This window comes from Garra rufa, chromosome 20 (genome assembly GCF_049309525.1).
Source record: "Garra rufa chromosome 20, GarRuf1.0, whole genome shotgun sequence".
Classification (NCBI taxonomy): Eukaryota; Metazoa; Chordata; class Actinopteri; order Cypriniformes; family Cyprinidae; genus Garra; species Garra rufa.
This window is the reverse complement of record NC_133380.1, coordinates 17,288,719-17,301,503: the sequence shown is the minus strand read 5'-3', so window position 1 is coordinate 17,301,503 and position 12,785 is coordinate 17,288,719. Positions and strand designations below refer to the sequence as shown.

The 12,785-nt window shown below is 37.6% G+C and overlaps 1 protein-coding gene across 2 annotated transcripts in view; it reads left to right on the top strand.

The window, feature by feature from the left end:
- The window catches only part of ndrg3a (ndrg family member 3a), a 157,666-nt gene that overhangs the window by 17,834 nt on the left and 127,047 nt on the right, over positions 1 to 12,785 (top strand). For both annotated transcript variants that reach the window (XM_073826333.1, XM_073826331.1), the window contains exon 2: positions 2,311 to 2,388. In XM_073826333.1, the coding sequence (XP_073682434.1) occupies positions 2,332 to 2,388 (57 nt within the window). In that variant the 5' untranslated portion in view covers positions 2,311 to 2,331. The remainder of the gene's footprint in view (positions 1 to 2,310; positions 2,389 to 12,785) is intronic.

Sequence of the window (12,785 nt, the reverse complement as noted above, 5' to 3'; positions counted from 1 at the left end):
ATAATACAGATGGCACAGACACAATAAGGCCCTGTTCAAACTAGTGCCGTTTTAAAATGAAAACGATCCTCGTCTACCCTGGCGTTTTCACTGCGTTTCAGAAACGATCTATGTCCACACTACACAACCGAAAACGCATGTTACATGACTATTCAGACTGCATACATCATCAAGGATGTCTGATTTAAAAGAAGTAACCGTAATAAAATTGAATACACAGAGCGAATGTTGACTGTTATGTCATTGTTTTAAAAAATCTCCATTTTGGTCTGTTTACACTAAAACGCAACCCCAGAGTTTTCCAACTAAACCGGGGTCTGCAGCGTTTTTGAAAGTCTCAATTTTCGAGGGTCAAAAATAGTGTAGTAAAAACGAAAGGCATAACTGTAGCGAAAGTTACGCGTTTCAAAATGAAAATGCACTACTGTAAGCATAGCCTAAGTTTTCATGCTATTGTTCTGGCAGGATGATTTTATTTACGAAAATATCTCATCATTCACTGACGCATCCAGGTCGCGCTCACTCACTATTGTATGTTTGATCTAAAACGCAACTGCCCTCATGTTTTGCTGCAAGACAGCAATTGGGAGTACATTTTCAGTCGTCTTTGCAGGACTAATATAAAGAGTGTAGAAAATAACATATCATTAGCAACAGTGTGAAAGTGAATAGCACTTAACAGGCACAATACTGGTATAAACATAGATATCTGTTGCTACAATATGTGGCCCTGGATTACAAAACCAGTCATAAGTAGCACGGGTATATTTGTAGCAATAGCCAAAAATACATTGTACGGGTCAAAATTATCGTTTGTTCTTTTATGCCAAAAATCATTGGGATGTTAAGTAAAGATTGTGTTCCGTGAAGATATTTAGTAAATTTTCTACTGTAAATATATCAAAACTTAAATTTTGATTAGTAATATGCATAGCTAAGAACTTAATTTGGACAAATTTAAAGGCGATTTTCTCAATATTTTGATTTTGTTTCAAACCATACATCAATGGAAAGCTTATTTATTCAGCTTTCAAATGATGTATAAATCTCAATTTTATGAAATTGACCCTTATGACTGATTTTGTGGTCCGGGGTTACATGTGTCACATGACTAAACACACAGCATTGTTTTCAAAGCCTCTGTTTTCACAGTTCACACTACAATGCACAAACATCATTTCTTGAAAAAAGTCTCAGTGTGGATGGAAGGCCAAAATGGAAAGAAAAAGATATGTTTCAAACTAAAACATATTAGTGTGAACAAGACTTTAATTGGAATGTTTTAAAACCCATAAACTAGATATCATATCACATCTGTCTATGTATCACTTTCCTGAAAGTATCACAGTTGCAACAGCCTGTTTGGTGCCATCCCAAGGTCAGGAAGGTCAGAATGACTGTGACAGTAGACAGATGAGGCTAGTGGAAGTGGGTTAAGCCACGTCAGCATGTCATTCCACTTTACAACATGAGCTCAGCAGATCTCTGTAGGCACCTCATTCACACCACATTTTTGTAGCATCTAGGTCAGTATTCTATCCTAATTCAATCGTACATCATAGTTCTGTTGGTCTCTGCTTGGATAGTCATTGGGAAAAAATCATAAAGTGGGTCTTCATTTGCTTAGTCTCTTATTAGCTGTCTGTGCAAACAGCTTGCGTGATCATTCCCGTCTCAGTCCCCGTAATGAATGCAGTAAGCGATGTTTTAAATACATTGTGTACGTTTGCTTACAGCTCGGCCTTCGGAATATTAATCGCAGACCAGAATCATGTAATATTTATATATTTGCAAGCAAACTGTACCCTTTCATCCAAACATCCCTGTTCCCAAGGAAACTAAAAAGAGCAGATTTAATTGTGGAGACATTTCCTTTGCTGCTCAGATTTTATTACTGTTTACTAAGTGTGTGTGTGTGTGTGTGTGTGTGTGTGTGTGTGTGTGTGTGTGTGTGTGTGTGTGTGTGTGTGTGTGTGTGTGTGTGTCACCAAAGGCTGCTGTGGGCTGATACCCAATCTCAGGTCTTCCAGGTTAATTAAAAATAAAACGGTGACTACGCTCACGCTTGATTACAAGTGAGGAAATTGTTAGACCTCTGCTAAGCACGTCGCGAAGCGTGTTTTATTAACAGATATTCAATACAAGGCCTCTGTATTGACTTGGTGAGGTCTGCTGCAATGTGAAAATTGTCTGCCAATGTAAGACTTTATTAGACTAGATAACGTTCAACTGAAACAGTGTACACATTGATTTTTGATTTATATTTACAAGAAATAGTTTTGATCATGACTTTTGTGTTCCTTTTTGTAGTACAGAAAGACATACAGAAAGATGGATGAGCTACAAGACGTTCAGCTGACTGAGATCAAGCCTCTGCTGACCTACAAGGTGAGATAAACCTTAGAAAAACGCAGACTCATATGCAGAAACACAATCTACAGCTATAGCTCACTATAGCCTAACCATAGCCATTGCTCCTTTTTAGTGAGATTTTGGTCAGATTTGCACGACAAGCTCCTCTTCTTTTTTGTAAATGCTGTGTTTTTATATACAGTCAAACCAAACACCTTTAACATTTCTCACATAATCACAGTTTATTCGCTATAGTTTAGAAAATGGTAATTTTGGTAAAAATGGTAGTTAAACTGTGTCAGAACAAATTCATCTTGATAATCACAAATGAATTACAATCTAGAGCCTGAATGATAAAGGAATTTGAAGGATGATTCCGATACAAATATTTGTTGGTTTTAAAATCCAATATTCCGATATATTGGCCGATATTTTTTATTTTTTATTTTTTTTCAGAAACGCGCAACAAAACATTAACAGATTTCCCTAACATTAGTTATTTGTAGTTATTTATGAGTTTTAACTAACATAATATGATAATGCATTTTAAAAAGAAACTTGTTTCTTTTATTGTCACAACAGAACAGAGGAACATCAAAATATATTAAAGTTCTGATAAATAAAATGTATAAAAATAAACTTAAGATATGAAACGTAAAGTCCTTTGAACAAAAACACAAAAACAACAACAACCAAATCAAAGTTACCAGTTTTAAAAGACTTGGTAAGCTTCATAAATATAACTTTGAATAGGACTGGAGACAAATTCTGTTAAGTTCTGATTAATAACAACAACAACAGCAAAATATAAATTGCTAACAGTATATGAGGTAGTGTACTGAAACAGTCAATCCTCAATAGCTCCAGTTCAGCAGAGGCAGGTTTTAGTACAAGAATAGTTATTTGTAGTTATTTATGAGTATTCACTAAAATATTATTGTCACAGTGGAACAGAGGAACATCAAAATATATTAAAGTTCTGATAAATAAAATGTATAAAAATAAGCTACCTTATAATTACAATGTCAGCTTGCTTATCCCTTTACCTGCACTTTTTAAATTCTTTCCACCAAGCTACATCAAAACATTTTCAATCATCAGTTGCTGCCTGCCTTCTAAAACCTACTATTTAGCGATCTAAATCCATTATGTGACTCGTTAATGCTCTGGCTGAACGTCAGTCTGCAACGCACCATTGGCATCATTGGATTTCACACATGTGTAAAAGAAAAGCGAACTTTTATGCACAAGCTACGTTTGATACTAAATCTGTTTATGCTGGTGCTCATATGTGCATAAACACCACTGAGCCTTACAAGATCCACCTCTATGGGTAAGCATTCATTATAAAACGCTCACAGGACATTCATTTTGAAAACTATGCAAATATTTTGAAATTTCACGCAAAAATACTATGGATCAGAGTCCCAAAATCATGAATAGTTTGTGAATCAACAGAGGACTTATGCGTGCCTACTGTACAAGTCCGATTTACAAGGATGAACACATTAGGCACGCGCGAGTTCGTTACTATTACTATGATCATCTTTGCCTTAACATTAAAGGGAGGGTTTGTTTCATGCAGCCAAGAGATGAAGTAGATACCTGTCTTCCCGCGGGGGTATAAGTTACTTTTATGTGGGCTTTTGCGGGACGAATAACATATATTCCTTTTGGAGCGGGCGGACGCGGGACTAAAATATCCGTCCCTTGCAGATCTCTAAGATAAAGTTTGCGTGCAGCGGTAGCTTTGTCTTCGGTTTTAGCACTTCACAAGATCCATCTTGTACTAGACTGATGTTTACATTACCACGGAAGGTCCTGGCAGATGACAAGATGAAAAAATGCACCCAGGAATCGATAAGAGGAATCGAAATTTTTACACCGTGTTCCAAATTATTATGCAAATTGGATATAAGTGTCATAAACATAAAAAAAATGTTTTTCAATTAAACTCATGGATGGCATTGTGTCTCATGGCTCTTTGGATCACTGAAATGAATCTCAGACACCTGTGATAAATAGTTTGCCAAATGAGCCCAATTAAAGGAAAATTACTTAAGAAGGATGTTCCACATTATTAAGCAGGCCACAGGTTTCAAGCAATATGGGTAAGAAAAAAGATCTCTCTGCTGCCGAAAAGCGTCAAATAGTACAATGCCTTGGACAAGGTATGAAAACATTAGATATTTCACAAAAACTTAAGTGTGATCATTGTACTGTGCAGATTTGTGGCTGATTCAGAGCACAGACTGGTTTGTTCAGGAAAAGGCAGAATGAGAAAGGTTTCTGCCAGACAAATTCGTCAGATTAAGAGAGCAGCTGCTAAAATGCCATTACAAAGTAGAAAACAGGTATTTGAAGCTGCTGGTGCCTCTAGAGTCCCGCGAACATCAAGGTGTAGGATCCTCCAGAGGCTTGCAGTTGAGCATAAACCTACTATTCGGCCACTCCTAACTAATGCTCACAAGCAGAAATGGTTGCAGTGGGCCCAGACATACATGAAGACTCATTTTCAAACAGTCTTGTTTACTGATGAGTGTCGTGCATCTTTGGATGGTCCAGATGGATGGAGTAGTGGATGGAACATGTCCCAACAAGGCTGCAACGTTAACAAGGAGGTGGCGTTTTGGGCCGGAATCATAGGGAGAGAGCTGGTAGGTTCCTTTAGGGTCCCTGAAGGTGTGAAAATGACCTCGGCAAAGTATGAAAATGAGAAACTCATTGTGTGGCCACCATCCTCCCCTGACCTCAACCAGATTGAGAACCTTTGGAGCATCCTCAAGCAAAAGATCTATTAGGTTGGGAAGCAGTTCAAATCAAAACAGCAGCTCTGGGAGGCAATTCTGACATCCTGCAAACATATTTAATCAGAAACTCTCCAAAAACTCAAGTTCAATGGATGCAAGAATTGTGATAGTGATATCAAAGAAAGGGTCCTATGTTAAGATGTAACTTGCCCTGTTAGGATGTTTTTGATGGAAATAGCTTTTGATTTCAGTAAATATGACCACCCAATGCTGCAAATTCAGAAAATGCCAATTTTCAGTTCTTTACAACCTATAAAATGTTTTAACTCTGTTGTGCATAATAATTTGGAACAGTGCATTTTCAGTTTTTTATTTTTGAAATAAATACTGTTATCATTAGGAGGTTTGTTCAATAAAATTAAAATTATACCCAATGGTTGATGACTTAAAAAATTATACTGACTGTCATTTGCATTGACTAATTATGAAAATCGGAGAAAGATATCATTTGCATAATAATTTGGAACACGGTGTATTTTATAACAAGTATCCGATTCCCAACCCTACCATGAACACACTTCACCGATGATCTCACTCCCGGATAACTGTCTCTCTCTGCCCGACTCTGCCCGGCTGGATCAGCAGGTTGCAGGATGTGTGGCGCATTATACAGGAGTGTTGCCAACAGGGACGATGTAGAGTGCCCCCTGGTGGACAAACTATACAACGCCAACACTCATGACATGGTTAAAGAGTGTTTCGTCCGTTTTTATTTTATTTTTGAAATATTCATTTATCGGCCATTATAAATGCCGATACCGAATAGTTTGGAAAATGCCTAATATCGGCCGATAATATCGGCCCGCCGATATATCGGTCGGGCTCTATATACAGTCAAACTAAAATTTATTCAGACACCTTTAAATGTTCTCACATTATCACAGTTTATTTGCTATAGTTTAGAAAATGGTAAGAAAATATGACAAGAACTAAACTGTGTCAGAACAAATTCATCTTAATAATGTTAGATAATTTTGATAGAAAGGTGTGTAACAAAACATGGTCAGGTCAAAGTGTTAAAACAAAATTTTGGTCCCAAATCGTTTTATTGGTATATCTATTTTAGTGGTAGTCCACTATATGAAGAATTTTTTGGGTATAATATGCCACAGTTTACTTTATTTTGCTATCCTCACTTACATAAACTATACAAATATATCTTGTGTCTGAATAATTTTTGGTATGACTGTACCATGTAAAAGGTTTGATACACATACACATTTTATTGTATTAGTATTGTTTTTTTTTAAATATTTTTCTTTCTTTTCCCCCCCAAATACATAAAAAAATATAGCTGCAAGCAGCAATTACGGGGCCAAGCACTCAAAGCGGAAAATGAAGAGCTAAGGATGGCAGGAACAGCAGACCAACTGCAACAATAAGGAAAAGGAAGCAATTTTAAGAGGATTTTATTGAAAATTACAGAAAAATTATGTAGAACGCCTACTGATATGATTTAATGCTTATAACGTTTGACCAACAGGTGGCGCTGTTATCAAATCCATGTGGTGTGTTTAGTATGAGGTGACAAACGTACACACAAAGTTTGGTGTCTTTATGTCAAAGTTTTCCAAAGATAAAGCCTCAGAGTCATTTTCACATCAAGCCTAAAATTTATAGAGGTGCTGTACGAAAACGGTTTCAACTATCAACATGAAATCCATAACTTTTTGTCAGCACAGTCTGAAGATGATCTGACTCGATTTTGGTGAAAATCGGACAAACGGTCTAGGACTAGTTCAAAAAAGTAGGTTTTCAACATAAATCAAAATGGCGGACAGGGAGTTTGGCCAACTGTGGCATAATTGGTATCTATGTTGTCGGCATGACCCAAGGAATATTTTGAGACCAGTTTCATTACAATAGGCTAATGCTATCTACAGTTATTAGCATTTTTGTTCATTTTAAAACTAATAGTTAATGAATGCTTCATTACTCTTGACCAATAGGTGGCGCTGCTACCAAATTGATGTGGTGTCATCAGTGTGAGGTGTTAATGCCACATACCAAATTTGGTGCAAATATCTCAAAGCTTTGCAGAGATACAGCTTCCGATGCGCTTTGGCATCTTACAAGCAAATTCGTTGATGCGTTAAATGAAAACGGTTTCGAATATCGACACGAAATCCATAACTTTTTGTCAGCATGGTCTGAAGATGATCCGAGTCAAATTTGGTGAAAATCCGACTAACGGTCTAGGAGGAGTTCGAAAAAGTAGGTTTTCTACAGTCAATAAAATGGCGAACAGGAAGTTAGGCCAATTTTGGCATAATTGGTGTCAATGTTCTCGGCCTGACCCAAGGAATATTTTGAGATCACTTTCATTACAATAAGCCATTTTTTTCAGAAGTTATTAGCATTTTTCGATATTTCGTTATAACTTTTGACCACAAGGTGGCGCTGGCCCCAAAATTTTTGTGTACGTTCAGGGCATGGTGCCGAACATTTTTGTAATTATTGTCGAAACGATACGTTAATCCGTTCTCAAGATACAGCATTTTAAAGCTAAATTCAAAATGGCCGACACCCAAAATGGCTGACATGGGAAAATTGGATATGGTTCGACTCGGCATGCTCCTCCGAATCTAACGAGACAAGTTTTGAGATTTTTGGCCAAATCACTGAGAAGTTATAAGCAAAAATAGCCAACTTTCATATCTCCTGACCACTAGGTGGCACTGTGACGAAACACTGCATGTAGCCTCAGGTCATGCTTGTTATAACACACAATAAGTTTGATCTCAATATTCCAAAGTGTTGCAGAGATATGGCCTCGCTTCCATTTTTGAACGCTTTTCGTAGAATTAATTAGCGCGTTATTCGAGAACGGTTTGTCCAATCAACTTGAATTCCATAACTTTTTGCCTGCATGGTCTGAAGATGATCTGACCCAATTTTGGTGAAAATCAGACAAACCGTCTAGGACGAGTTCGAAAAAGTAGGTTTTACAAACAATTAATTATAGAAAAAAAACTAAACCTTACGATTTTTGAATTTTGGAGTTCATTCGACTCGGCATGACCCAAGGATTCTGAGAAAAAATACTTTTGATTTCATGGCTTACGGTTCAAACGTTATCAGCAAAAAGAAAGTGAAACTTTGGACAAGTGGTGGCGCTAGAGAGTTTGAGTTAGAGACTCCAAATTGGCTATGGTGACATTTCAGACTGTCCTCTATCAGTATGCCAAATTATACAACTTTCCCGCAATCGGTTCTATGGGCTGCCATAGACTTTCGGCGGAAGAAGAATAATAATAATAAATATAGCTGCAAGCAGCAATTACGGGGCCAAGCACTCAAAGCGGAAACTGAGGAGCTAAGGATGGCAGGAACAGCAGACCAACTGCAAAAATAAGTAAAAATAAGACATTTTAGGATGATTTTAGTCAAAACGACAGAAAAATGACGTAGAACGCCTACTGATATGATTTAATTGCTTATTAGGTTTGACCAACAGGTGGCGCTGTTATCAAATCGATGTGGTGTGTTTAGTGTGAGATGACAAACGTTCACACAAAGTTTTGTGTCATTATGTAAAAGTTTTCCAAAGATATAGCCTTAGAGTCATTTTCACATCAAGCCTAAAATTTATAGAGGCGCTGTACGAAAACGGTTTCAACTATCAACATGAAATCCATAACTTTTTGTCAGCACAGTCTGAAGATGATCTGACTCGATTTTGGTGAAAATTGGACAAACGGTCTAGGACTAGTTCGAAAAAGTAGGTTTTCAATATAATTCAAAATGGCGGACAGGGAGTTTGGCCAACTGTTGCATAATTGGTATCTATGTTGTCGGCATGACCCAAGGAATATTTTGAGACCAGTTTCATTACAATAGGCTAATGCTATCTACAGTTATTAGCATTTTTGTTCATTTTAAAACTAATAGTTAATGAATGCTTCATTACTCTTGACCAATAGGTGGCGCTGCTACCAAATTGATGTGGTGTCATCAGTGTGAGGTGTTAATGCCACGTACCAAATTTCGTGCAAATATCTCAAAGCTTTGCAGAGATACAGCTTCCGATGCGCTTTGGCATCTTACCTGCAAATTCGTTGATGCGTTAAATGAAAACGGTTTCGAATATCGACACGAAATCCATAACTTTTTGTCAGCATCGTCTGAAGATGATCCGAGTCAAATTTGGTGAAAATCCGACTGACTGTCTAGGAGGAGTTCGAAAAAGTAGTTTTTCTACATTCGTCAAAATGGCGAACAGGAAGTTAGGCCAATTTTGGCATAATCGGTATCAATGTTCTCGGCCTGACCCAAGGAATATTTTGAGATAACTTTTATTACAATAAGCCATTTTTTTCAGACGTTATTAGCATTTTTCGATATTTCGTTATAACTTTTGACCACAAGGTGGCGTTGGCCCCAAAATTGGTATGTACATTCAGGGCATGGTGCCGAACATTTTTGTAATTATTGTCAAAACGATACGTCAATCCGTTCTCAAGATACAGCATTTTAAAGCTAAATTCAAAATGGCCGACACCCAAAATGGCTGACATGGGAAAATTTGATATGGTTCGACTCGGCATGATCCTCCGAATCTAACAAGACCACTTTTGAGATTTTTGGTCAAACCACTGAGAAGTTATAAGCAAAAATAGCCATTTTTCATATCTCCTGACCACTAGGTGTCACTATGACGAAACACTGCAGGTAGCCTCAGGTCATGCTTGTTACAACACACACCAAGTTTGGTCTCAATAAAACAAACCGTTGCGGAGATATGGCCTCACATCCGTTTTTGCGCACTTTTCGTAGAATTAATTAGCGCGTTATTCGAGAACGGTTTGTCCAATCAACTTGAATTCCATAACTTTTTGCCTCCATGGTCTGAAGATGATCTGAGCCAATTTTGGTGAAAATCAGACAAACCGTCTAGGACGAGTTCGAAAAAGTAGGTTTTACAAACAAAAAATTATAGAAAAAAAACTAAACCTTAGGATTTTTGAAATTTGGTGTTCATTCGACTCGGCATGACCCAAGGATTCAGGGAAAATTGGAATTTTGATTTTATGGCTTACGGTTCAAAAGTTATTAGCAAAAAGAAAGTGAAAGTTTGGACAAGTGGTGGCGCTAGAGAGTTTGAGTTAGAGACTCCAAACTTGCTATGGTTAATGTTTAGATGGTCCACTATTAGTGTGCCAAATTATACAACTTTCCCGCAAGCGGTTCTATGGGCTGCCATAGACTTGCGGCGGAAGAATAATAATAATAAATATAGCTGCAAGCAGCAATTACGGGGCCAAGCACTCAAAGCGGAAAATGAGGAGCTAAGAATGGCAGGAACAGCAGACCAACTGCAACAAGAAGTAAAAAGAAGCCATTTTAGGATGATTTTAGTCAAAACGACAGAAAAATGATGTAGGACGCCTACTGATATGATTTAATGGCTTATTAGGTTTGACCAACAGGTGGCGCTGTTATCAAATCGATGTGGTGTGTTTAGTGTGAGATGACAAACGTTCACACAAAGTTTGGTGTCATTATGTCAAAGTTTTCCAAAGATATAGCCTTAGAGTCATTTTCACATCAAGCCTAAAATTTATAGAGGTGCTGTACGAAAACGGTTTCAACTATCGACATGAAATCCATAACTTTTTGTCAGCACAGTCTGAAGATGATATGACTCGATTTTGGTGAAAATCGGACGAACGGTCTAGGACTAGTTCGAAAAAGTAGGTTTTCAACATAAATCAAAATGGCGGACAGGAAGTTTGGCCAACTGTGGCATAATTGGTATCTATGTTGTCGGCATGACCCAAGGAATATTTTAAGACCAGTTTCATTAAAATAGGCTAATGCTATCTACAGTTATTAGCATTTTTGATCATTTTAAAACTAATGGTTAATGAATGCTTCATTACTCTTGACCAATAGGTGGCGCTGCTACCAAATTTAGGTGGTGTAATCAGTGTGAGGTGGTAATGCCACATACCAAATTTGGTGCAAATATCTCAAAGCTTTGCAGAGATACAGCTTCCGATGCGCTTTGGCATCTTACTTGCAAATTCGTTGATGCGTTAAATGAAAACGGTTTCGAATATCGACACGAAATCCATAACTTTTTGTCAGCATGGTCTGAAGACGATCCGAGTCAAATTTGGTGAAAATCCGACTAACGGTCTAGGAGGAGTTCGAAAAAGTAGGTTTTCTACATTCATCAAAATGGCGAACAGGAAGTTAGGCCAATTTTGGCATAATTGGTATCAATGTTCTCGGCCTGACCCAAGGAATATTTTGAGATCACTTTTATTACAATAAGCCATTTTTTTCAGAAGTTATTAGCATTTTTCGAAATTTCGTTATAACTTTTGACCACAAGGTGGCGCTGGCCCCAAAATTGGTATGTACATTCAGGGCATGGTGCCGAACATTTTTGTAATTATTGTCGAAACGATACGTTAATCCGTTCTCAAGATACAGCATTTTAAAACTAAATTCAAAATGGCCGACACCCAAAATGGCTGACATGGGAAAATTGGATATTGTTCGACTCGGCATGCTCCTCCGAATCTAACAAGACCAGTTTTGAGATTTTTGGTCAAACCACTGAGAAGTTATAATCAAAAATAGCCATTTTTCATATCTCCTGACCACTAGGTGGCACTGTGACGAAACACTGCAGGTAGCCTCAGGTCATGCTTGTTATAACACACACCAAGTTTGGTCTCAATATTCCAAAGCGTTGCGGATATATGGCCTCACTTCCATTTTTGAACGCTTTTCGTAGAATTAATTAGCGCGTTATTCGAGAACGGTTTGTCCAATCAACTTGAATTCCATAACTTTTTGCCTGCATGGTCTGAAGATGATCTGAGCCAATTTTGGTGAAAATCAGACAAACCGTCTAGGACGAGTTCGAAAAAGTAGGTTTTATAAACAAAAAATTATAGAAAAAAAACTAATCCTTACGATTTTTGAAATTTGGTGTTCATTCGACTCGGCATGACCCAAGGATTCAGGGAAAATTGGAATTTTGATGTTGTGGCTTACGGTTCAAAAGTTATTAGCAAAAAGAAATTGAAAGTTTGGACAAGTGGTGGCGCTAGAGAGTTTGAGTTAGAGACTCCAAACTTGCTATGGTTCATGTTGGGACGGTCCTCTATCAGTGTGCCAAATTATACAACTTTCCCGCAAGCGGTTCTATGGGCTGCCATAGACTTGCGGCGGAAGAATAATAATAATAAATATAGCTGCAAGCAGCAATTACGGGGCCAAGCACTCAAAGCGGAAAATGAGGAGCTAACGATGGCAGGAACAGCAGACCAACTACAACAATAAGTAAAAAGAAGCCATTTTAGGATGATTTTAGTCAAAACGACAGAAAAATGATGTAGAACGCCTATTGATATGATTTAATGGCTTATTATGTTTGACCAACAGGTGGCGCTGTTATCAAATCGATGTGGTGTGTTTAGTGTGAGATGACAAACGTTCACACAAAGTTTGGTGTCATTATGTCAAAGTTTTGCAAAGATATAGCCTTAGAGTCATTTTCACATCAAGCCTATAATTTATAGAGGTGCTGTACGAAAACGGTTTCAACTATCAACATGAAATCCATAACTATTTGTCAGCACAGTCTGATGATGATCTGACTCGATT